The following is a 27,071-nucleotide window of genomic DNA, read 5'->3' on the forward strand; positions in this document are numbered from 1 at the left end:
TAAATGGTGTATCAATTCAGTATCGGAAGATTGGGCATTTGGTGCATCCGCAATTCCAGGCAAAGCAATGACATCTCCATGGAGACGAGCAGGTAACCGTGCCCCCCACCACAAAAGTTACATAATGCACCTATAATAGCAATTCTGTTATTGTAAGTAGCAGAGGAAAGGGTGGCACTCTTTTTTGTTTTGGCATAAAATCGTATTGACAAGGCCTGTCTTCTGCATTCAGGACATTTTAGTTTGAAAAGCCCTGATGTCCCTTAATTCTCAGCTGCAAAGTCATTGAGGTGTTTTCCTTTTGTTCCAGATACTGTTTTCCCTTTTGAGATGTGGATCAGTGTTTCATAAAGCAGCGGTAATGAGATGAGGGACAGGGCTGGGACACAGAGCCGGGACACAGAGCTGGGACACCGAGCTGGGACACAGAACCGGGACACAGCGCCGGGACACAGAGCCGGGACACAGAGCCGGGACACAGAGCCGGGACACCGAGCTGGGACACAGAGCCGGGACACAGCGCCGGGACATAGAGCTGGGACACAGAGCCGGGACACAGCGCCGGGACATAGAGCCGGGACACAGAGCCGGGACACAGAGCCGGGACACAGAGCCGGGACACAGAGCCGGGACACAGCGCCGGGACACAGAGCCGGGACACAGAGCCGGGACACAGAGCCGGGACACAGCGCCGGGACACAGAGCCGGGACACAGAGCCGGGACACAGCGCCGGGACACAGCGCCGGGACACAGAGCCGGGACACAGAGCCGGGACACAGAGCCGGGACACAGCGCCGGGACACAGAGCCGGGACACAGAGCCGGGACACAGCGCCGGGACACAGCGCCGGGACACAGAGCCGGGACACAGCGCTGGGACACAGCGCTGGGACACAGAGCTGGGACACAGAGCTGGGACACAGCGCTGGGACACAGAGCTGGGACACAGATGGTATCAGGAGGACTGTCGGTCTCTAGACTCACTTTTGAATGGTCAAAAAACGGCGCTGATGATCACTCCAGAGGAATGTTGGCACTGTTTTTAGGTGGACTGAGAATGTACCAAACTAATGTCTTCTTTTTCCTGTGAGGATCCCATCAGGGAGGCACCCTTCCCCTGTCTAGAAGGCTTTCTGTCATTTCAACCAGCTCTAAATCAGCTAAATGTTTCTGCAACTGGATGCCCTTCCTCGCTTAAATCTTTTATCCAAGCTTGGAACAGATACAAAACACGCTTCGGTTCTGGCAACGGCTGGAGTTATTTAACAACTCAAACTTGTTATGCCAGTTTTGTCTTGTTATATTATTATTACAGCAAATTATAAGGAATTTGACATCTTTATTCAGAAGTGCATAAAAATGTAGTCAAAGAAAAGGGTCTGTAGTGTCTAAAGGTATGATATCTGAGCTAAACACGCCAGACGTGATTTGCACATTAGATGATTTTCCAATGTTTTTCTATTGCTGGGAGTCGCCCTTTTGTCCTGTCCAAACCCTGTCACTGCAGACAAGCTCTCAATCACTTCTACTGTGGGTCAACCGCAACAAAACTGCAAAAACAGCAACAGTTGTTTTACTAGTCAGTGCTTTAGCAGCTCTTCTTCAGGCTCGTTTCTTCCGCCGTGACTAATGCGCTTCATTCTTTCACCTAACAGGTCATCGGCAGCGAGGTCACTGTGGGAGGCCATGTTGACCAATAAGCAGAAGGAGGCGGTGCTGGAGGTGCGAAGACACTTAGTGGAGGCCGCCAGCAAAGAGAAGCTGCCAATCAAGATGAGTATGGGTAAGAAGCGCAAGACAAAAACAGTTATTTCCTCATATCGATCAATCGCTTTACATTTTGTCGCATAAAAAAGCAAATGGATTTCAATATCAATTGCTTGGTTTTGTGCTGACCTCAACATCATTTACTGAACTGAACTGTCCCGGAAATTCCTTATACAGACTTTTATTCATTGTCATTTGACCCCCCAAATTTATCATTTTAAATGTCCCCCTGCAAAGTCTGTATTTTGCTCCAATATCCAGTTTTTTCCCCCACACAAGATTGATTATAGACCTCACAATTAAAATGACCCAAGCATATCACGGACAATTAGAAATAATCACAATCTTGATTCAAAGTCATGGATTAACTGCACCGTTCTACTCTATGATAACAAAAACAAAACATATCGTAATAGTCGTTTTTTGAGCTGTAGTTGTAGTTGTATTCGTAGTGAGAGTATTATAGTACCGCCCTGTGTGTAATGATTACCATAAAGACACAAAACGGACACATTTGACCCAGATCCCCTTCCTGCTAAAACCATTTCTATTTATACAAGCTCGAAAACATGTTAACACAGTAAAAATGCTAACCTTATGACTGGATATCCAAAAGCATATGAAGACGTATGAAAAATGATATCAGTAAAGCCGGAAAATTGAGAGGAAATTAAATTGTTCTGAGAAAATTAAACCCACTTGCAAAAGATTTCCCTTGACCAAAGTCATAAAAAACGCCTTTTCGCAGCGAACTTGCACAATCCACAAATAAAAGACATGTTTTACTGTGTCTGCTGTCCCAATGGTGCTTGTGACTAGTGTGAGAATTCTGTTCAGTTTGTGTTTCACTTTGTATTTACTCATCAGCTCTTACAGTATCTTTACTTTTCTATGCATCCTTATTTGTACTAATTGATGAATCATTCAATCAACACCCTTACTTTGACAATTTACAACAGCTGATTTATTGTATTTTTCGTCTGTAACATTTGCAAAGTGATAAGTTATTACAAATGTGAATATAAAAACAATATGAAGAGGTTGAAAACAGTACTCATTGTTTGCATCAGGTTAAACTGCCGAATAATGAAAATAGCAGCCTGAGTGGACCCACAGCGCCCCCCATTGAGCCCCCTGCCCCCTGCTCCCTGCCCCCTGCCCCCTGCTCCCTGCCCCCTGCTCCCTGCTCCCTGCTCCCTGCCCCCTGCTCCCTGCTCCCTGCCCCCTGCTCCCTGCTCCCTGCTCCCTGCTCCCTGCCCCCTGCTCACTGCTCCCTGCTCCCTGCCCCCTGCTCCCTGCCCCCTGCTCCCTGCTCCCTGCTCCCTGCTCCCTGCCCCCTGCCCCCTGCTCCCTGCCCCCTGCTCCCTGCTCCCTGCCCCCTGCTCCCTGCCCCCTGCCCCCTGCTCCCTGCCCCCTGCCCCCTGCTCCCTGCTCCCTGCCCGGTCCTGTATTTGCCCATGTGGCCACAAAGGAAATCTAAACCACATGTTGGCTCTATGACACACACAGACACACAGACACACACACACACACAGACACACAGACACACAGACACACAGACACACAGACACACACAGACACACACAGACACACACAGACACACACACAGACACACAGACACACAGACACACAGACACACAGACACACAGACACACACAGACACACAGACACACAGACACACAGACACACACAGACACACACAGACACACACAGACACACACAGACACACACAGACACACACAGACACACACAGACACACACAGACACACACAGACACACACACACAGACACACACAGACACACACACACAGACACACACACACACAGACACACAGACACACAGACACACAGACACACAGACACACAGACACACACAGACACAGACACACAGACACACAGACACACACAGACACACACAGACACACACAGACACACACAGACACACACAGACACACACAGACACACACAGACACACACAGACAGACACAGACAGACACACACACACACACACACACAGACACACACACACAGACACACAGACACACAGACACACAGACACACAGACACACAGACACACAGACACACGCCACACAAAAGATGACTTAAGATAGGGATAAATTGTGGAAAATAAAGTTGTTAAACGCAATGTATCCAATGCCCTTATGCACCTTTTATACTTTGTAGTTATGGAGGTCATAAACATGGCAAAGGTACAGGTTAGCATCTGGCCAAAGGGGGGTTTAAACGGGAGGGGCGGCTGTGGTCCCTTAGCGCCTATAATCTATGAGGTAAAGAAGGGTCTGTCTCTGGTAACGAGTAGGTTGTGATATGTTGGAGGTCACACAGCCACACACTGGACCTGAAAGACTTACGTGCAGCCGTTTGTTTTTACTAATACAACTGAAGACTGCTCCTCGAATTTAGACACAAGAAACAAAGTAGAAAGACGTATATTAGATGTGACAGCCCATGTAATAAGCACGGTAACGTGGTGGAGCTCGTGCGTGAGAAAAATAGACCTGCGCATTAATAATATGGCTCACTACATCTTTAGATATGTTAGTAGCAAAATAACTAGGATTCTGAATACCACAGGAGTCCGATTAAATACATTTCTACTGCTAATACATCTTTTAAGGATGATACTTTTTCCTAAGTATCTAACTTTGTGACATGATTTGTAACCTTAATGTCGCAGTGGTACCTACATTGGGGGACGCTTCCTTTCCCCCCCAATGTTTCAAAAATAGTGCTTATTAACTTGTAAGTACTTATAAATGTCGCATAATACACTTTCCTATATAAGACGTTACAGGCGCTTGAATTGTGTGCACGGTTGTGTTCACTTGACTTCACAACATTCTGTAATTCATATAGATTTAAAATGGAGTTGGAGACAAGTGAGAACTCTATGGTAGAATTATGTTGAACTGTCAGATTGCAGAGTCGTTGTCTTGGTTTATTGTTCATATTTCTGTATGCCAACTAAAACTGGCACAAAGTTCAACATATTCTCTCTCAGCATAAACAAGCAGAAGTGATATTAGTATTTGGCAAAGTTGGGCCATTCCTCAACCCCAAAGACATGGTTGTTGCCAGTTAACTTGAATCAATGAGATGAATATGAGTTTGTGGAACCAATACCTGACAAAAAAACTTGAATCTCCCATATCAGCCCCTGCCCACCATCAGAGAATATGAAATCATCCAATTATAGACCGTGAATGCAACCTATTTCAGCCACAGCTGCCTTATGGCACACTGACGGAAGCAAGGCTGCCACGCTGTGCCATCTTCTCCTCCACCACCAAGCACTCACTCACACACAACATTCATACTAAGCAAGGTGGGTGAAGTGTCTTGCCTCTGTACGTTGCCCCACTGTGGCACCTGATATTCCCTCAGTGCTCAGCGGCTGAGATCAGACATTGACAAGGTGCTAAGGCCACAATGACTTCTTTGTCAACTCTGGACCGTTTAGAAACAAAACCCAGAAAGAACCACGATAATGGCGTCCCTCACTAGTTACTATGGGGATTTAATTGTGTGTTTTACCTAGATTTATTTGTAATGTCAAAACAAATATCAACTTTCAAGAAGAAAGTTCTGACAGATGTGTTTCATTAAATATACTTCCTTGCGGCCTTGACAATGTACCTTTAAAACTGTTACTATGGATACATAAGTCTGCTATGTTTGAGACGGTAACGTTTATAAAGGTTGATTCTTACTGACAGCGTGTTGACGTTCTGTTTTTGCTGAGACGGAGAGAAAAGGAGAGGAACGGGAAGAGAGTGTGCAGTGTAAGACGCTGCACACTGAGGCTTTATACCACAGCCTGGCTCCAGACCAGGGCCCTCCAGGACCCTCCAGGACCCACCCTCCAGGACTCTCCAGGACCCACCCTCCAGGACCCTCCCTCCAGGGCCCTCCCTCCAGGACCCTCCAGGGCCCTCCAGGACCCTCCCTCCAGGACCCTCCAGGACCCTCCCTCCAGGACCCTCCAGGGCCCTCCCTCCAGGACTCTCCAGGACCCTCCCTCCAGGACTCTCCAGGACCCTCCAGGACCCCACCCAAACCCAAACTCAGCCCCCACACGCCGCTCTCATCCCTGCCTACCTCCATCACAAGCAGGGGCCCTTACCAGCGTCACATATGTGCTTTAAACCTGCAACATTAGAAGCATTAATATATAATCTGATTGATTTAGATGTAGTTATAAAACTAATGATAATATAAACCAAATCAGAAATGTCTTTCTGGTTCTCAAGCGTAAGCTTCTATTCTGAAGAGCCTGGTCAGGGTTTAGATTTGAAGATGAACCTGGTATGCTCTGGTTTACAGCTGGTCATGTTCTAGACAGTTGTAAGAAATGGGTAGAGCGAGAGGATAGAGACATTCGGCATATAGTAGAGGCTGGTAAACACCTTAACCTAGTTTAATTTAATGTATAATTATTTGGTCGGGACAGTATATGTTATTGAACATAAATGAAACACATGATGTAAACACACCGGATTAGCTGTGGGCTAATTTTCAGCCGTTGTCCTGCATTCACTCTCATTCACACTCTCATTCACACTCTCATTCACACACTCATTCACACACTCATTCACACTCTCATTCACACACTCATTCACACTCTCACGACACTCTCACAACACTCTCATTCACACTCTCATTCACACTCTCACGACACTCTCACAACACTCTCATTCACACTCTCATTCACACTCTCATTCACACTCTCACGACACTCTCATTCACACTCTCACAACACTCTCATTCACACTCTCACAACACTCTCATTCACACTCATTCACACTCTCATTCACACTCTCATTCACACTCTCATTCACACTCTCATTCACACTCTCACAACACTCTCATTCACACTCATTCACACTCTCATTCACACTCTCATTCACACTCTCATTCACACTCTCATTCACACTCTCACAACACTCTCATTCACACTCATTCACACTCTCATTCACACTCTCATTCACACTCTCACAACACTCTCATTCACACTCTCACAACACACTCTCATTCACTCTCTCATTCACTCTCTCATTCACACTCTCATTCACACTCTCACAACACACTCTCATTCACTCTCTCATTCACTCTCTCATTCACACTCTCATTCACACTCTCATTCACACTCTCACAACACACTCTCATTCACTCTCTCATTCACTCTCTCATTCACTCTCTCATTCACACTCTCATTCACACTCTCATTCACTCTCTCATTCACGCTCTCATTCACACTCTCACAACACACTCTCATTCACTCTCTCATTCACTCTCTCATTCACTCTCTCATTCACTCTCTCATTCACACTCTCATTCACACTCTCATTCACACTCTCACAACACACTCTCATTCACTCTCTCATTCACACTCTCATTCACACTCTCACAACACACTCTCATTCACTCTCTCATTCACTCTCTCATTCACACTCTCATTCACACTCTCATTCACACTCTCACAACACACTCTCATTCACACTCTCACAACACACTCTCATTCACACTCTCACAACACACTCTCATTCACACTCTCATTCACACTCTCACAACACACTCTCATTCACTCTCTCATTCACTCTCTCATTCACACTCTCATTCACACTCTCATTCACACTCTCACAACAAACTCTCATTCACACTCTCACAACACACTCTCATTCACACTCTCATTCACACTCTCACAACACACTCTCATTCACTCTCTCATTCACTCTCTCATTCACACTCTCATTCACACTCTCATTCACACTCTCACAACACACTCTCATTCACTCTCTCATTCACTCTCTCATTCACTCTCTCATTCACACTCTCATTCACACTCTCACAACACACTCTCATTCACACTCTCATTCACACTCTCATTCACACTCTCACAAAGTAGATTGAGTATAAAGAGTATAAGGGTTAAGGTAGATAGAGTATAAAGAGTATAAGGTTTAAAGTAGATAAGAGTATAAAGAGTATAAGGTTTAATCTCTCATGGCAGATGTGTTCTCACGTCGTCTTTGACCCGGCCACTTCTCATCTCAACGGGATAAGATCATCGAGACGTCGGAGAGGAAAGCCAAATAATCTATTTCTCAGTCTTCCAGTTTTCTCAGTACAATGATGAAATCCTTCGGCGTGGCAGTGTGTGGATGTGTCTGTGGCCTGGTGTTTGTTTGAGCTGTTTTCTTTGCTCGTTGCGGGGAATTGGTGACCCCGCTTTGGTTTCATTATTCATCATATCCAAACATGAGGATGTAAGGTAATGTGGGTCATGTAGTTTCTGTATATTTATGATTTAGCAGTGTAAATTAGAGCTGGGACAGGCTTTGCGTGGGCTGTTAAACTGCACTTTGTCAAATGTGGAACAGCTCAGTGAAATTTATCAAAACTAACTTGTGTATGACACTCTTACTAAAAGTGAAATGATGATAGAATGATGTACTCTCAGAAGGGAGGTTGTGGGTTTGATCTCCTTCCTCCCCATACCATAACTTCTACTTAAGCCAATATGAGTTAGAAGTCAAGTATGAGTTTTATCAGCTATAACTGGTCTGTGTACAATCTTTTACACTATAAAGGACAGAAACACGACCAAATTATTGTTTTTTTATGTCATTTTTGGAGATTTTCGAGCCCAAAAACTATTTCACAGTCTTTCGGCAAACACTCGAGGCCAGAACATGAACTTACAACACCTTAATCCACTGCAATGCTGTAAACCACTGGCCGGCACATCAAATGAGTAAAGTACATACATGCTTTCATAGCTTGGCATCAGGTGCTTCAAACCGCCCTTTCAACGCAACCATGACAACTGCGGTAGATTTAAACTATTCCTTTGGGTCATCTTCAGGGTCAGTCCATTTGGTTCAGTTGATTATTTCCATTTATTCAAGTTCATTCAATCATCAGCGATCTGCATCTGTGTAATACTCACCCTCTGAATCTATTCACGTCTTCAATGCTTCAACATTTGCATATTCAATATTATTTAGCGCGCTGCAATCATTTCCTGCTCTTTATTGTTCAAAACACACTCAATGCATATCAATGTGCTTGTGCCACAATCAGATATTGCTATTAATATTTTACGTATCAATTGTCATTTCTATTGCAGCTTTTTTCCTAGTCTTTGGCCCAGACACGTTTAAGAAGATAATTGAAAGTACATTGAAAAGGATGGGATTTTTTTTATTTACGCATGCTTCAAATACAACAAATCCCATCCTTTTCCATGTACTTTCTTATGTACTAATACTTATGAGGTTGTCCAGCTGCTCCGCCTCTCCAGTGCACATTGACGTATAACATCACTTACCTCTGAGTAAACCCTGTGCACCTCCAAACGCAAGTCCTCTTCCAGTAAGGTCTAAATCACGGCTGGCCTTGTAACCTCTTTGCATTGTTCCGCACTTTGATCATGCCTCGGGCTCAGTCTCCACTTCTGAACATGAGGCTGAAATGGGCAAACGGTTTATAGCACAAAACGGAAAATGTGATTTGTTTTTATGGCGGCCGGTGCAATAAAGGCACTTAGAGAAGGTTAAATTGCCCAAGAGAGATTCAGGTGGACTTTCCATCTTGTGGGAGAGGTCTACAAAATGTCAGGGAATGTTTTTTGTTTTTTTTCAAGCCAATGCTTAGGGGTAAAAATCATTTAGATACACACTTATTATGCTAATTTGTCACAAAAAATAAAAGTAATTCAAGTTATCAGCCATGATGCTTTGGTGGAGGAGACCATCAGGATTGTTCCAGGAAGTGGGCAATATTTGCCTGGGATCCAGAATAAACACGTCTTCAATTCTTAACTCAAACTAAACCGTGTAATCAGGTTTGTTTATTTCTGTGATTTTATTGGTCATCTGGCATTTAGATCAAAATCAAACTTCTCTCACCTCAGATTAACATTTTGGGATTTGTTCATTAAATCTACAGAAATGTGTAATGTTTTTCAGTCCTTTTCTTTTTTCCTTGTAAACACCCTGATCCTAATCCAACTGTCAATCACATCCAGCTGAACTCAGTGACCAGACAGGATATCAATCTTTATAAAGAATACAGCATATATACAATCATTTGGGACTTTCCTGGCATGGGCCAAAAAAAAAAAAAAAAAATCACAATTTTCTTTTCTTTCCACCTGTCACTCACTCTGAGGCTGACCAATCGGAGGAGTGACAGGTTTTTAAAATGCTCTGTGGAGAACCAATAGGAGACTGGTAAAAAATGTACACAGCGAAATGCACTTTAATACATAACGTTAGCAATAAGTGACGTAGTATTACTCAAAGATATACTTAACCAGTCACTTCTGTGGTGAAACGTCTCTCCCCCAGGTTTGTTCACTCTCTTGTTCAAAATGACTGGGAAAAGCCCCGACTTTCAGAACACCTTCAGCACCGTGATGGATGCAGAGCACTGGTAAAGGCCATTATAGCACAGTCTTATTTATTAGAGGCTTAAACTGTGAGCTTTACCATTGAATCCCTCACTGTGAGCACAAAGGGTTCAAACTCATATCTCAGCTGGCAGCACATCTCCAGCACATACATTCAGCATCTGGCAACAAGATGGCTCAAAATCACACAAATGTAGAGGCAGGGAAAATTTACTGACACAGATAAGACCCGAGACCCGGCCAGTGCAGCCTGATTGTGTAATGGGGAACAGACATTACCCAGGCGTTCTTTCTTTGTCAGTACTATTGATTTTTTCCACTCTGTTCTCACTGTGCTCTGAAGTCAGATCCTTTTAGATCAGCGTGCCATTCTCACCTCTTCCTAAACTTGGGAGCGTTACTGAAACCGCTCCTCGGCAGCAGCAGCTAATATCAAACATGGGAACTATGTTTGATATTATTGATATATTCAGCCAGTTTTCAGCCCGCCTTGCCAAAGAGGCCCAAAACTTCATTAATGATATCGCACTCTTTACTATTATCACAATGGTGAAGGTTTATGTGGCAGTTGATGCAGCAACCGGGACAATAAACGGAGAGAAGTTCTATCTGATACCGAAAAACCAGGAAATAAGAGCGCAATGGACATAAGACTTTTATATATATAGATATATCTGTTCTGTGCACGCTGTAGAATAAACACCAGATTTATTTCGGCTCAAAGTAGTGTTGATCTGAAGTTCTATCGTTTCTCACTCACTCGCGCGGAGCAGCGCGGAGCAGACAGCTGTGGGGGGGACACGCGCTCTGAGACTACGTCACGGGTGGGCGGGGCACACACGCTCTGAGACTACGTCACGGCTGGGCGGGGCACACGCGCTCTGAGACTACGTCACGGGTGGGCGGGGCACACACGCGCTCTGAGACTACGTCACAGGTTGGGCGGGGCACACACGCTCTCTGAGACTACGTCACGGGTGGGCGGGGCACACACGCGCTCTGAGACTACGTCACGGGTGGGCGGGGCACACACGCTCTGAGACTACGTCACGGCTGGGCGGGGCACACGCGCTCTGAGACTACGTCACGGGTGGGCGGGGCACACACGCTCTGAGACTACGTCACGGGTGGGCGGGGCACACACGCGCTCTGAGACTACGTCACGGGTGGGCGGGGCACACACGCGCTCTGAGAGCCCCACGCTCTGAGACTACGTCACGGGTGGGCGGGGCACACACGCGCTCTGAGACTACGTCACGGGTGGGCGGGGCACACACGCGCTCTGAGACTACGTCACGGGTGGGCGGGGCACACACGCGCTCTGAGACTACGTCACGGGTGGGCGGGGCACACGCGCTCTGAGACTACGTCACGGGTTGGGCGGGGGAGCCAGATGGCTCTTCACAAGGGTGGGGGCGAATATCAAACCAAGCCGTCTGCATTTCCAGGTTGGTGAGGGGGTCCAAGGTCTGGGTGATATTTCTTAACCATTATGTTATGGGTGTTGCACAACACTTATTATTATCAATTATACACTTAGGATAGACTACCAAACGTGAAAAAAGCATGTTATGGCACCTTTTAAACATTCAGGCCTCTAGTTACAATTATAATAATTCTTGAGTTTTGTTTTGGTAATGCACTATTGATGAATATGCCGTACAAACTTGTCAAAACTAACCACCTCTAAACCCAGTTGTTAAACATTTAGTATTTTCATCTAATTGTTTATTCATGTATTAAAGAGGTTTGTAGCGTTCTTTTTTGGGGTTGTTTCTGAGTGACTTACTCATCATAACAGTTTTGTTTCACGATAATGATGACACACATGACGTTAACAGTTAATTCACGTTTTAAAGCCTTTATTGTAAATATGCTGTTAAAAATATGCCCAGCTCTCATCAGCACTCAAACAAAATGTTCAATTAGTTGATCATGTTTTTGGGGCTGTGGTCTCATGTCAAAGGTGATGTCACTAGGCAAAGAAAAAGGTCAGATCTGTGGAGAGGCGAGCCTGTTCACACCAAGATTGCTCATTTTTCAGGAAATAGTATTTGAGCAATAAAAATACCTGTGAAATATGAAATGCCACATGAAGTTTAATGCAGGTTGTGTAGATTTATTACTTTCCCCAAACATCCATCCATCCATCCATCTTCTGCCGCTTTATCCGGGGCCGGGTCGCGGGGGCAGCAGTCTGAGCAGGGACTCCCAGACTTCCCTCTCCCCAGACACTTCCTCTAACTCCTCCGGGGGGATCCCGAGGCGTTCCCAGGCCAGCCGAGAGACATAGTCTCTCCAGCGTGTCCTGGGTCTTCCCCGGGGCCTCTTTCCGGTGGGACATGCCTGAAACACCTCCCGAGGGAGGCGCCCAGGAGGCATCCGGAACAGATGCCCGAGCCACCTCAGCTGGCTCCTCTCGACGTGGAGGAGCAGCGGCTCTACTCCGAGCTCCCCCCGTGTGGCCGAGCTCCTCACCTTATCTCTAAGGGAGCGCCCAGCCACACGGCGGAGGAAACTCATTTCGACCGCTTGTATCCGCGATCTTGTTCTTTCGGTCACTACCCAAAGCTCATGACCATAGGTGAGGTCAGAACGTAGACCGACCGGTAAATAGAGACCTTTGCCTTTCGGCTCAGCTCCCTCTTTACCACAACGGTCCGATGCAGCGACTGCATCACTGCAGCCGCTGCACCGATCCGCCTGTCAATCTCACGCTCCATCCTTCCCTCACTCGTGAACAAGACCCCGAGATACTTGAACTCCTCCACTTGGGGCAAGGACACCCCACCCACCTGGAGAGGGCAAGACACCTTTTTCCGGTCGAGAACCATGGCCTCGGATTTGGAGGTGCTGATTCTCATCCCAGCCGCTTCACACTCGGCTGCAAACCGTCCCAGTGCATGTTGCAGGTCCGGGTTTGATGGAGCCATCAGGACAACATCGTCTGCAAACAGCAGAGATGAGATCCTGTGGTCCCCAAACCGGACACCCTCCGACCCCTGACTGCGCCTAGAAATTCTGTCCATAAAAATTATGAACAGAACCGGTGACAAAGGGCAGCCCTGGCGGAGTCCAACATGCACTGGGAACATGTCTGACTTACTGCCGGCAATGTGAACACAGCTCCTGCTCCGGTCATACAGGGACCGGACAGCCCTGAGCAAAGGGCCCCGGACCCCGTACTCCCGGAGCACCCCCCAAAGGACACCCCGAGGGACACGGTCGAAAGCCTTCTCCAGATCCACAAAGCACATGTGGACTGGTTGGGCAAACTCCCATGAACCCTCGAGCACCCGATGGAGGGTATAGAGCTGGTCCAGTGTTCCACGACCGGGACAAAAACCACTCTGCTCCTCCTGAATCCGAGGTTCGACTATCGGTCGGATTCTCCTCTCCAGTACCTTGGAATAGACCTTACCCGGGAGGCTGAGGAGTGTGATCCCTCTGTAGTTGGAACACACCCTCCGGTCCCCCTTCTTGAACAGAGGGACCACCACCCCGGTCTGCCAGTCCAGAGGCACGGTCCCCGAACGCCACGCGATGTTGCAGAGACGTGTCAACCAAGACAGTCCTACAACATCCAGATACTTTAGGTACTCAGGGCGGATCTCATCCACCCCCGGAGCCCTGCCACCGAGGAGTTTGCGAACAACCTCAGTGACTTCAGCTTGGGTGATGGATGAGCCAGCCACCGAGTCCCCGGTCTCCACTTCCTCTTCGGAAGACGTGACTGAGGGATTAAGGAGATCCTCAAAGTATTCCTTCCACCGTCCGACGACATCCCCAGTTGAGGTCAGCAGGCCTCCACCCGCACTGTAAACGGTGTTGGTGAGACACTGCTTCCCCCTCCTGAGGCGCCGGACGGTTTGCCAGAATTTCTTTGGTGCCGACCGATAGTCCTCCTCCATGGCCTCCCCGAACTCCTCCCAGGCCCGGGTTTTTGCCTCTGCGACAGCACGAGCCGCGGCTCGCTTGGCCTGCCGATACCCGTCGATGACCTCCGGAGACCTACAAGCCAGAGTGGCCTGATAGGCCTCCTTCTTCAGTCTGACGGCATCCCTTACTTCCGGTGTCCACCACCGGGTTCGGGGGTTGCCGCCACGACAGGCACCGGAGACCTTGCGACCACAACTCCGAGCAGCCGCATCAACAATGGAGGCGGAGAACATGGTCCACTCGGACTCAATGTCCCCAACCTCCCCCGGGACATGGGAGAAGCTCTCCCGGAGGTGCGAGTTGAATACCCTACTGACAGAGGGCTCCACTAGACGTTCCCAACAGACCCTCACAATGCGCTTGGGTCTGCCAAGTCTGTCCGGCTTCCTCCTCCGCCAGCGGATCCAACTCACCACCAGGTGGTGATCGGTTGACAACTCTACCCCTCTCTTCACCCGAGTGTCCAAGACACGCGGCCGGAGGTCTGATGACACGACAACAAAGTCGATCATTGACCTCCGGCCTAGGGTGTCCTGGTGCCATGTGCACTGATGGACACCCTTGTGCTTGAACACGGTGTTTGTTATGGACAATCCGTGGCTAGCACAGAAGTCCAATAACTGAACACCGCTCGGGTTCAGATCGGGGAAGCCGTTCTTCCCGATCACCCCTCTCCAGGTGTCACTGTCATTGCCCACGTGGGCGTTGAAGTCCCCCAGTAGAACAACGGAGTCCCCGGTCGGTGCACTGTCCAGTACCCCTCCCAAGGACTCCAAGAAGGCCGGGTACTCTGCACTGCTGTTCGGCCCGTAGGCCGCCACAACAGTGAGAGACCTGTCCCCCACCCGAAGGCGGAGGGACGCGACCATCTCGTTCACCGGGGTAAACTCCAACACGTGGCGGCTGAGCTGAGGGGCTATCAGCAAGCCCACACCAGCCCGCCGCCTCTCCCCGCGGGCAACACCAGAGAAGTGGAGCGTCCAGCCGCTCTCGAGGAGATGGGTTCCAGAGCCCAAACTGTGCGTGGAGGTGAGGCCGACTATATCTAGTCGGTATCGCTCAACCTCCCGCACAAGCTCAGGCTCTTTCCCCCCCAGCGAGGTGACATTCCATGTCCCCAGAGTTAGTCTCTGTGTCTGGAGATCTGGTCGCCGAGGCCCCTGCCGTCGACTGCCGCCCAGATCTCTCTGCACCGGCCCCTTATGGATCCTCCTGCGGGTGGTGGGCCCACGGGAGGGCGGCCCCACGTCGCTCTTTCAGGCTGTGCCTGGCCGGGCCCCGTGGGGTAAGACCCGGCCACCAGGCGCTCGCCATGGAGCACCCATCCCAGGCCTGGCTCCAGGATGGGGCCCCGGTGACGCCGATCCGGGCGACGTAAACGGCCTTGTTCGTGTCGTCGTCATAAGAGGCTTTCCCCAAACATTGTATTTAAATGTCTTCTCATGTGCAGTTTCCCATACCGTGCTGTGAAGTCTGATATATTTGGCCTGGACTGTACCATTCTCACCTATTCTCCAGACAAATTATGTTTGGCCATGATTTTGGACGTGGTTCCTGGTTCTGTGTTGAATTACGGTTGGCAGTTGAGACTTGGCAAGGCGCACTTGGGCTGCCAGTGTTTTATATGGTTGGATGTGTTCACAATAGCTCTTTTCAGGATTTTTGAAAATGTCTGGATCGGAGCTTATTATTTCCAAAAAAACATTTTCTTTTGTCGACAGCTCTGACATATTTTTCACCAAAGTGGCCTTTTTTTCAGCTGAAGTGGCACACATTGGAAAGGTTTTTTCTCTTAACTGTCGGGTGTTCATTTGATCCAGTGAATAGTGTTTTTATTGTAACAAATGTTTCTGATTCATTATGTTTCTGAAAACCTTCCTCGTGCTTGCTGTTTGTCTTCACTGATGGATAATGTTGTCTTTACATCTTTAAGTGCAATGACGACAAACTCTCCTGGGAACCTATTAAGTGCTGCTTCAATATTGCTGTATGTAATGGACAGGGGACTTAAATGTTTAAATAAGGAGTAGAATGGATTACGTTTTCTTTGTTTCTTCTTTTTTTAACATGATTATTTCTTGGATTACTTTTGATGAAACTTTAACTTATAGTAGTATCCAGCCATAGAACTGTGCGGCCAATATTGTTATACATTTTATGAATACCGTATTTCCCGGATTATGAATCGCACCAGCCAAAAAAATGCATAATAGAGAAGAAAAAAACATATATTAGTCGCACTGGAGTATAAGTCGCATTTTTGTGGGACATTTATTTTGATAAAATCCAAGACCAAGAACATCTTGAAATGCAATTTAAAATAAGATTAGAGAACGGACAACATGTTGAATAGATGTGCGTATGCTAACGCTAACACCTTCAGCTACATGACGCACAGACAACGAACTCGTCGTTAGTGTCTGGTATGTTAACCTAACATATGAACAGTTATTCAGATAACTATAGCATAAAGAACATGCTAACAAGTTTACCAAAGCATCAGTTTTACCCAAAATCACTGAATGCATTGAATTCTTCTTCCTCTGTGTCACTTCTAAAGAGCAGAGCCCGGTCTGTTCTTCAACACCAGACAACAGCACGACAACACCGAGTTTACAGTTGTGCGCTGAAGAGAAAGCTGCGTTCATACCTCATACATCAAGACTTGGGTTTGGTCCTGTTCTAGTCCTGGTTTAGTTCCAGGATTAATTTCGGTTTAGTCCCAGTTTTGATGCAGTGTTTGCACAAGTGTAAGGGCAGCCTCAACGTTGTTTTGACTAGTTTAAATTTGACTTATACATACATTACTGCACATGTTACTCTTCACAATGAATCACAACCTCGGTGTCACTTCTGAACAACTCCTCAAACTCTAGAATGAGTGCTGGTTCTTCTTCTGCATCGCTTAGATCGTTGCTGCGTTGCTTTAGAGCCCTCTTGTGGTTGTCATGTGAAATGCGGCTGCCAGTGTGAAAACAAATTAATAATATCAGAGATAAATCGAGTCGGAATATAAATCGCACCCCGGCCAAAACTATGTAAAAAAAAAGTGCGACTTATAATCCGGAAAATACGGTAGTCGGCTGAACTCTTTAGTTTGGGTAAATAGGATGTGCCAATCAGCCCACTACACTCTGTCTTCACCTAATCATACCACATTTTATCGAACACTATACAAGTGTCCAAAAATAGATAGTGTACATTCAGGAGGCCTCACTGTATAGCTCCTTTTACACCTTTTTTATGACTTCCGTCTCCTCCTCCTGCCTGTTCTTCACTCATGTCTAAAGAAAACACAGGCCATGTAGTCCAACAGGAAATACTCCCACATCTGGTCCTGCTTCAGAACATCAACATGAAGAAGTGGGCTTTATGGGGAGTTAAACGTGTTGTGCCCCTTTTGTTGCCCCGGGACACTCCTCGCACCCCCCTTAGCCCCAGTCCTCCCGAGCCAAGCCTGATGCAGCTCTTCCTGTGTCTGTGTGCTGTCTGAGGGAATAACCAGAGAAGCTATATTGTTTACAACGTTACACTCATTAGTCATACTCTTATCGACGCTTCACTTCCGCTGCATAGAAATGAAGTGATTTTCTCGGCTGCGTATATACTCTGCGTGTAGAGTTCATCGCAAGTTCTGACACCTGAAGCTGCCACAAAAAGTTACTCCGCACGCCGTTGGTTCACAAATTGAGGTGATAGTACCATTGAGATGCAGGGTACGCGTGAAGGTAGTCGGTGTGTTTGCAGATGCAGTTTTGATGTGATTTTCCTCCTGATTTAAGTCTTGCCTTTCGATCCCTGCTTATTCTATTGAAGCAGAATTTCTGAATTAGACAGTCATGTCCTACTTTAAATTAATTTCCTTAGTTTATAGACATAACATAGTCCAATCATTTCTTTTTTTTCTTCTTTTTTTTAGACCTGATCTCTCCTGGTTTAGACCTGCTTCATGTCTTACTTTGGTCCTGGATTAGTTCTAAGGAATAATATCACGCTGTATCACGGTCTTTTTGTTCTTTTATCGAAAATTACACTCTTAATCAACACTAAGAACTAGTATCAAAACTAGATACTCATTTGAACAAGTATCGATACTGAAAAAAATGACATAAACATGACAAAATACAATATTTTCTGAAAACGATGTATGATGATGAATGCGTAGTATGATCGTGAGCTTCATCAGAATTAGTATAAGACCACATGGTAACAAAAAGAAAGTACTGTTATTTTGAAATCTGTTTTAAGTATTGCGTCTCTTCCTCAGTATCGTGACAATACTGTTTGCTAATGTTCCTTTAAATCCACTCCGCTGACACGTTAAAGTGGTTCTCAGTAAAAGAGTTCTCGACACATGTCCTTCCGGTCGCTCTCAGCCTGAAGTGTATTCTTTACTCATTAGAATAATTCCCCTCTTTGGTCTCGCTCAGTCCCCTTTGCCCTCTGCTGCGTGCACGACTGTTATTAAAAAGTCTATTATATTCTGGTGGAGTTGTTGTTTGTCCTGCTCCAGACCGTTAGAATAAATTCAAGCATGTTAGCATATCTATTTGTTTTCAATAAGGCACCACCTATAAATCTCAAGGGAAGCATATTATAAGTTCCCTTGTTGTACAGTAAATCAAACCTTTCACAACAGAGCAAAACAAAGTGCGAAAATACTACTGAAAAAATATATTGAAGACAAACTTTTCTACGCAGGATTCTCTTTAAGTCAATTTGTCACGGTAAATCACGGTTAGAATTACTGTGAGAAAAAACATCACAGTTCTTGGCGATTCGACCAAACAACAGTGAAATCTTTAATTTGCTTTAATTCACAATGTTTAATAGATCACCATTCCTCACTAGAGTTATTAAACCAAACGTTCTGAATGAAATAAATGACATTTTTGCAGTATACATTGAACTGTTGCTGCCTACAATTCTTACAATTATTATTTTTTCAGCTCTTATGACTAAATTGTGACCTAATTATTGTGAGTATTAAGGTCACAATATAGTTTATAATCTTAACTTTGGAACTTGTACCTGTTCAAAGCCTGAATAAATGCAGAGTGTATCTTAGAAGGGGTTTCTTTAATAAAACATGTCACAAATTAAAAGTAAAAAGTCGAGTTTATATCTAATCGAGGACTTCCCCGTAAAACTAAAAAGATTTCTTCATAAATGGATTCTTCAGATGAAACGTCCTTCTTGCTTCTCCTCAGGCCGCGTGACCCCGGACCAGCTGTGTTCCTATGTGCAGCCTTTCCGGGGCAGTCGGGGGGCGCTGGAGAGTCACTGCGGGGTCCTGCAGCTGGGGCTCGCCACGGCCCAAACCCTGCGACACCCAAGTTTACCCAGATGGGACGCCTGCCTGGCCTTCGAGAGACTCCTGCTGCAGGTCAGAGCTCCTGCTGCATAAGACAGTGTCCACACATGGGACGAGCGACGCCAGAGCGAACACGGGTTTAATACGGGAGCTACAGCATGAAAGAGTGATTAAATATATTGGGTGAAAATGTGCGCTTCAGTTTACAGCTTTTGACGACAATAAGTGTTTAATATTCTAGTACTGTATTGAACAGTTCTACAATTGCACTCTAAAGTTGTATTTAAACATAACTTTTTCACTCTGCACTAAAGATAATTGTCGAAATATGTCGCTCTACAAACCAAAGTAAACATTTGCTGTAATTATTATCATTGCACAGAATATTATAATGCACTCAAGTCACTTTGCTTTCTATTCATTCTTTCCATATGCTGCACTGCACAAACCATAGCCACTTATGGAGCTAATTGTGTTGTAACCTTATATTTTTGGGTTGAACAATGGTAGACAGTATTTCCTGATTATTAATGTTGACAAGAAGAAAGAGCTTGTCCTAAACGATCCTCTCCCTGTCCAGTCCCGCTCCAGCTCTGATCAGGTCACTGGTGGTGAGCAGCTTCAAGTATCTGGGAACTCACGCTGATGACAAGTTTGATTTCACACAAAATGTGGATGAGATCCATAAGAAATGCAAACAAAGACTGATCAGAAAACTCTGCAGATCTGATGTGAGATCCCAATTTTAAGTAAAGTAAAGACAGATTTCCACTATGATGAGAAATAAAGTTAAAGTTAAAGATTTAAGTATATTTATGGTTTGATTGCATGTTTCTATTCAGCTGCTGGTTTTGAACTGCGCGTACTTCAGTGAATTTACCTGGTTATTCCAATGTAATATCAACATCATTCTTATATCAATGAAATTTAGCCTCATTTTCAACAGATTTTTAACCTTAATCCAACTGTGGCAAGCCTTTCTTTGCTAAAAACGGTTTGAATTAGTTAACTTTATTGGTGTAATGCTACATGGGTTTTTCTATCGTGGGCCACATAAATCTGCAAAAGACGGCAGTATTTATTGGCTACACCTCCCATCGACTTCTGCTGCCAAGAACGCAATGAAAAACTCTGCCCTTCTGTAATAATGTCTGCAACTTTTGGACATCAGAGGCATACATTTCAACCAACTTTGTCCAATACATTTTAAAGTGTCTCTCACTGGCTCTTATTCTTATTTACAACAGCTCCAACGCAGAATCTATCGGTGGTATTTACATTGGCAGTTGTTACGGACATTTTGAAAAGCACAGTATATAAACTATAGAAGCAGCTCAGGCAGACCTTCGGTACTAATCAGTTTGTGGTTGTGGATTTCCAATATGTTTATACTGACTTTATTTAGTGAGAAAGCTACATGTTGAGGTAATTTGTGATTAAACGCGTAATTATTCTTTCACATCTTTGCCTTGGGTAAACATTTTATGACCGGCACGCAGCAGGTAAATGGGTGCTTGTGGTTTGCTGTGTTGCCGTTGGGCCAGAATGTTGTGTTAAAGTGACGGAGACAGGGGGAAAAACGCAGATTCCACTGCTTCATAAACAAGGTCAGTAGAGTTTGAAAGAAAAACATTTAGATCCCGTAAACAGGAGAGAAAAAACATCACATTTTCATCATGTTGTTTGGAGGTTTTGAGTTTTGGCGAGGCACTAGTTTACGGGGGCGGACAGAGGCGGATGTGCACGTGTGTCGCGCTGTGGCAGAGTCGCAACGAAGGTCGGCTTTGGAATACATTTTCAGCTGTGGTAAAGGATGACTCAGAAATGCCAGACAAATCTATTGCAGTAGCTTTATAGTTTAAATGAGTATTTTACTTGTACTCCATAAATGTCATTATTCAGCATGGTGTCAATCAAACGAGCAAAAACGGGCTGAGTAAGATTATAGCTGAACACAAACTGCAGTAGATGACTTTAACATTGAAATCCTTAACAATTTTAAGACTTTGCATATTTTCAGTTAAAGCATCAGTTTGACAGCAGTATTAAAGATCTTATTAAAACAGTGTGATTTGTTCTGAGCCAAATATGAGTTTAAAAACAAGCTCATAAACCTGTTTCTGGGGCAGACGCTGCTCACATCAATAAAAACACCACTCCAGGGCTATTGTCTGTTTACTCCACGTCTCCACTTTAATCCCCTCCTCCTTTTGTGCTGTCTACTCATACTTTTAATATGAGGGCCACAGGTCTGATTGGAACCGCCTGGTTTTCAACACACAACAATAGTATTTTAGTGAATATTACCATGTCTTGTACTAGTTCTGACAATTAAAAAACTATCCAGGAAAGGTGCGCCCAGGGGGAGTCAGGTGAACTCTCTCTTTAAGCCTCGCTCTTTTACATGTTTTCCTTCTCTTTGTTTTTGGTTTGTTGTTGAGATGAGACGTTGGATTGTGCACGTTCAGCTGCATTAGATGTAAAAACGTTTGCAGCTCAGTCCTCACAATCTAACGGTCCTTAACTTTTAGTGTGCCTCTCACGGGCTCCTCTCCTTTAGATGTTCCTTTAGCCACAACAGTACTTGTATTGTATGTCACAGTGCCTCGGATCTCCTTCTCTTTTGTTTCTCCAATAGTCAATATACCTCCTGGATCTTTGAAGAGCACCTGCCTTACAACCTCTGACACATGACGATGGACTCACTCCTTCATTTTCTTCTTTCACCAAAAGAGAAAACAATCAAAAGCTGTAAAAACTGCTCAGTGTGTCCGTCAGTCATCCACGAGCTGAGGCCAGGAACATGACAATCACATCATAATTATTACAGAAGACCTTATTATCATCTCCCCCAATTTGTAATGGTCAATACTTTCTACTGCACTACCAAAGAAATGTATGTTCATTACCAGTACGAATTGTATGAAGTTAGTATAGTCGGCTGTTTGATGCATAGAAAATCAGACTCTGCAGTTATAACCGGGTGAATTCAAGAAGAATGTAGTTCTACTCTGCTTCTGTATGATATCTATATGTACATAAAACACACAGTATATTTATCTGTAACAATGTAACTGATATATCTGATTGAAATGTACAATGCAACTGATCAGCAGGTTTATTTGTCTTACAAGGACTCGTGTCCTCGGGTGTTTTCATTTGTGATCATAATATATTGCAGTTATTTTGACCACCAGCGTCACATAGTAATTGGCTTAACTCAGACATTCTTCATAAATCACATTCCGGTGCCTTAAGTGCAGTGTACGAGTTTGTATTTGCAATCGAGTTTTATGGGGGTATTAAGGAAAATGAGTAGTGCGTCCTCTGTGCCCTCTGTGTTTATTTAATTTCATGTGAGTTTTTGGTTTTGGCTCGACGTGGACAAAGTTAATGACATTAGTAGAAAATGGCGGTGGCTGGTGATGACTCTGGTGTGGAGGGGGGCGGTCAGACTGTTTGTGCAGCCTGAGTGTGTGAGGGCCGCTGTGGTCCGGGTCTAGACCTGGAGCCGGGTCCAGACTGGGGCTTCATTCAGACCCGAGTCCAGCCCTGACCAGCTCTGGGTGTGGGCACAGGGGCAGTGCAGTTCAAGGCCCACACTCGTTTGAATGTGTAGATGATGTGACGTGCTCTTTACATTGGCTGGACACATGAAAGATGTAACGGTTTGTGTTATTAGGCCCGTTCTGTTGACTGTAGCTTCACACAAATATCTGTGTTTGTTTGTTATTGCAATGAAGTGATGGAAAAGCCTTGAGGATAAAATTTAAGGACAAATTAAACACATTAAAACAGTTTTTGTTCACAGTAGTTGCTTGCACCAGTTTATTCTGTCCCCTTAACCACATCAAAAGCGTAATTGTTTTGTGTCGTCAGCGTTAAAGATCCTGTACCTGATTTTTCTGACCCTTAAAAACCGTGAAAACAGGACTAGTTCATTTTAAACTCACATGTGTTCCTCACTTTCTCACTGCATTCCTCACATACTATTTATTTGCCGTGATGAGTTTATAAGTGTGTATAAGGCCAGAGCGGGTTTTGCCCTCCCAAGCCTAAAAACATCTGGGCGCTGCTCAAATCATTTGCACGTTGTTGTGTGGAGATGTGCTTTCTACCAAGTTAACAGAAAAGTGCCTAAATTCACTCAAATCTGTGTATCTTTGTGTGCTTAGCTCTGGGACAGGTCGTGTTTGGCTCATTCATCCTTGTGATTGGCTGAGTGGCTCCGAGCTTCACTCTCATCTCTAAGTCTATGTGGTCGATCTGTGCGCCCTTGTGCAGGGAGCGGACGGTCACTATGTCCTGCCGGTCACTGTGTCCTGCCGATCCGTCCCCCGGGTACTGGACTGAGTGGAGAAATCGAGTCTTTAGCTGCTCCCACAGCTTGGAACTCTCCCCAGTCTGATCTGTGTTTATGTGAGCTGGTGTCACTCAGGGCTTTTCGCTGTAACTGTGTGTAATTGTTATGAACATTTTCTGTGCGTCTAAAATGCTTTTTTTTAATAAGCTTTCATACTTTATCTCTTGTTTAGTGTCGATGTGTAAGTGTTTTTATTCTGTGTGCTGCAGGTTTGCCCCTGGTAACCACAACGGGCTCTTAACATGTTAAATCAAGTTTGAATACATTGTTTGTCAACGCTCACAGTGCACTTCCTGGTTCGCTGAGAATAAAGTGATGCAGACCACACACAACGGTCCCATTTTGACCCTAAGAGTTGCTTATACAATATATATGTGCAGAGGCAAAATAAATTTCACTTTATTACATGAAAAAAACAACTGTCTTCATGTAATAGTATTTGTGCTTTTACTGTATATATAGTCCTTGCTCATGCCTCGTCTGAGCGTTGACTTGATCCAGACGCTTTGGCTGATGTTTCCACCCGGCCAGCACCTATCCTGGACCTCCTGCTGGGTGTCCTGGTGTCTGAGGCTTTTGGTTTGGCTCTGAAAGGGCCAGATTGAGGAGGTTTTGGGCGAGCTCCAGAGAAAGTGTCACTCGATGCATTCATTTCTTCGAGACGGAGGCGAAATTCAACAGTCACCCTTTCACCGCTTCCCAGAACATAACATGGCCTCTATGCAACCTTCTCACAGCCAGTACTGCACCCAAACACTCGTAAGAAGTAAAAGGATACATACTGAAGAAATGTTAGCAGGTTTTTTACAACCTGAAAATGAGCGTTAAGTAATGATGGTTGTAGTTGATAAAAGTGGTATGAATTTGTCATAATAAAGACATATTTTATGTATTGTGGTACATACTTTACAATTTTGTTTTACTTTAATAACAATTAAGTGGAGCACATTTACTTAAAAATATTCAAACTACTCAATATTCCTTGTAGGTCAATTTTACAATTAGTTTAGTTTAGTGGTTTGTTTTGGTTTAGTTTCGGTGAAATTAGTAAGTCTTGCCAGCAAAGCCAATATGTTTATGCATTATCCAACTACTAATCAATACTAAACCTAGTATTGATACTTAACTTGAATTGATACTGAAACTAAAAGGAAAAAATTAGGACAAAAATGGTCCTTTCCCTCATTTACTCATTTAGAATGGTCTTTTATCTACTTTATATCAGAACAACTGTCACTGTTGAGAATTCTTGCATTAAAATATTCCATATTATTGATTTTTTATTTTAGGAAAGTAAATGTATTCTGAATAAGAATGAAAAAAAGAAAAAGAAAAAAAGAAATGAAGCCTGCATAAGTTCACCTGGAAGACCTAACCTAAATCAGCGTCGGCCTCCATGGAAGGACCCCTCTCCCCAGCGCCATCATCGCACTCAAGCGGGCGTGGCCTGTCCGTCTGTGAGAGTCAGATCCCTCACTTCACCATGGACTCTTCCAGGTTTCTGCGCTCATCCCAAAGAGGTTATGCAGTTTTTCCCGGCCAAGAAGGATTGGTAAAAGGACGGGGGACGTCCGCGTCATGGCCCCTACACCTGCTCCTCATCCCCAATCAACGCTCTCAGTCACTCCTCCCCGCTCCAATCAACGCACAGGCGGCAGCATTTAAGCGCTCAGGCTGATGGCTCAGTCGCTTCAAACCGTATCTGCGACCCACCACCTCCCCTGCTCCTCCTCTGCATCTATTATTCTCTCTACCTTCTCTCCACATCCACCACCACCAGTCTCCAGGCTCCGGGGGGAAGGTATCTAATTCAATCAGATCATGGAGTGCCCATGATCGCTCCGCCTTCCACCGGGGTCTGAGCACCAAATAAACTTTGCAATAAAGTTCGCTAAAACATCTTTTCTGCTTTTGTGTCTGAGTCTCTCCAGGGTGAAATGGTAGTTGTTATAAAAGTTATTCTAAACCACAATCTGAATACTTATTTTTACCTCCGAACATTGACCACTATAAGACCAGATGGTAATATAAAAAAGTTTTTATTCTTATCATCGCAGTATCTAAATATACTTAAGCCTTGACATAGAGTTTGGTTAGTGTTCGTCCTGATGCAGTAGCAGCAAAGCAGTACTCTGGTGTAGAGTTATAACTTTATGCGGCTGCTGGATTGGTGTGTGAAATGTGATTTATTTATTTATTTACTTAATTTTTGTCATTACAAATGCTGTGGTTGTCTGATGAGCCGTCTTGCATTAGTGATGGGAGAGAGCTGTATTTGAGTGCTGCTCGCTCTGTCACCGGCCTGTGGCGCTGGGATTACCAGTTCATGGCTCTGCAAACATTCAGGCTCAGGCCTTATTACTAGTCACAGCACTGCACTGTCTGGTCCCTGCTTTCAAGAGCCAAATCTCCTGTCTAGTTTTTATTGAATATTCAAATACTCAAAGCTATTTTAAAACGTTACAGCAGTGAACTCTGCAAACAAAATCCATGTCCTTGACTGTGAAATTCAATTGGCAAAACTAGAATTATAAGCGTTAATGTTATGGTGTGCAGTAAAGAGAATCTCTAATTATAGGTAAAGTCATGTCATAAGTAAATGCAGTAGATATATTACAGTCCAGCCTCTGTTTAGTTAAATGGAGGCTGGACTGCATTTTGTGATGGTTGGATACATCTTAAAGTTAATTCTGTCAAATGTACTGGACTGGGACTTATACAGTCTGAGATCACTACAAACTGAGTGTGTGCGGCGCTAAAAGTCACTATGTTTTCTGTTCATGGCAAATGATTCCTTGGGAATTGGAGGATTTATTGAGGACTTTTCCACATTCAAAAGATATAACATTTGATTAGAATTGCATAATTTCTCTGGCGACTGAGGGCCGTTTCTTGAAACCTTTGAATATCAGATTTAATCATGTGTTCATGATTTGTTTTCATGATTTTCATTGATTTATGAACCAAACGTAAATAAAGACAAATAATTTATTCTGAAATGCCTTTTTTCTTGAAAGAATTACTTGGAAGATGAAACGTGGTGTGTTCTCACAACACTGAAATTCACTTGATTGATTTTCATGGCACATTGATAATACAATTTAGACAATACTGTAATTTTCAACTCAAACTGACACTAGTTCTAAACCTATAGATCAACTCCATTCCATAAATATCCAAGTCCTCTTCATGTGATTATTTTCAGGATTGATACTGAGTTGTGTGTATAGAGTTGTTTTTGACATCCCTGTAAA

General features: G+C 44.7%; 1 protein-coding gene across 1 annotated transcript in view; it reads left to right on the forward strand.

The window, feature by feature from the left end:
* Positions 1 to 27,071, forward strand: part of scfd2 (sec1 family domain containing 2) — a 220,171-nt gene that overhangs the window by 13,027 nt on the left and 180,073 nt on the right. The window contains exons 3-4 of the mRNA XM_072439422.1: positions 1,656 to 1,783; positions 19,351 to 19,526. Of these exons, the coding sequence (XP_072295523.1) occupies positions 1,656 to 1,783; positions 19,351 to 19,526 (304 nt within the window). The remainder of the gene's footprint in view (positions 1 to 1,655; positions 1,784 to 19,350; positions 19,527 to 27,071) is intronic.

The sequence above is a fragment of the Eucyclogobius newberryi genome, unplaced genomic scaffold, assembly GCF_026437365.1.
Source record: "Eucyclogobius newberryi isolate DKJ021-1_F unplaced genomic scaffold, fEucNew1.0.hap1 SCAF_9, whole genome shotgun sequence".
Classification (NCBI taxonomy): Eukaryota; Metazoa; Chordata; class Actinopteri; order Gobiiformes; family Gobiidae; genus Eucyclogobius; species Eucyclogobius newberryi.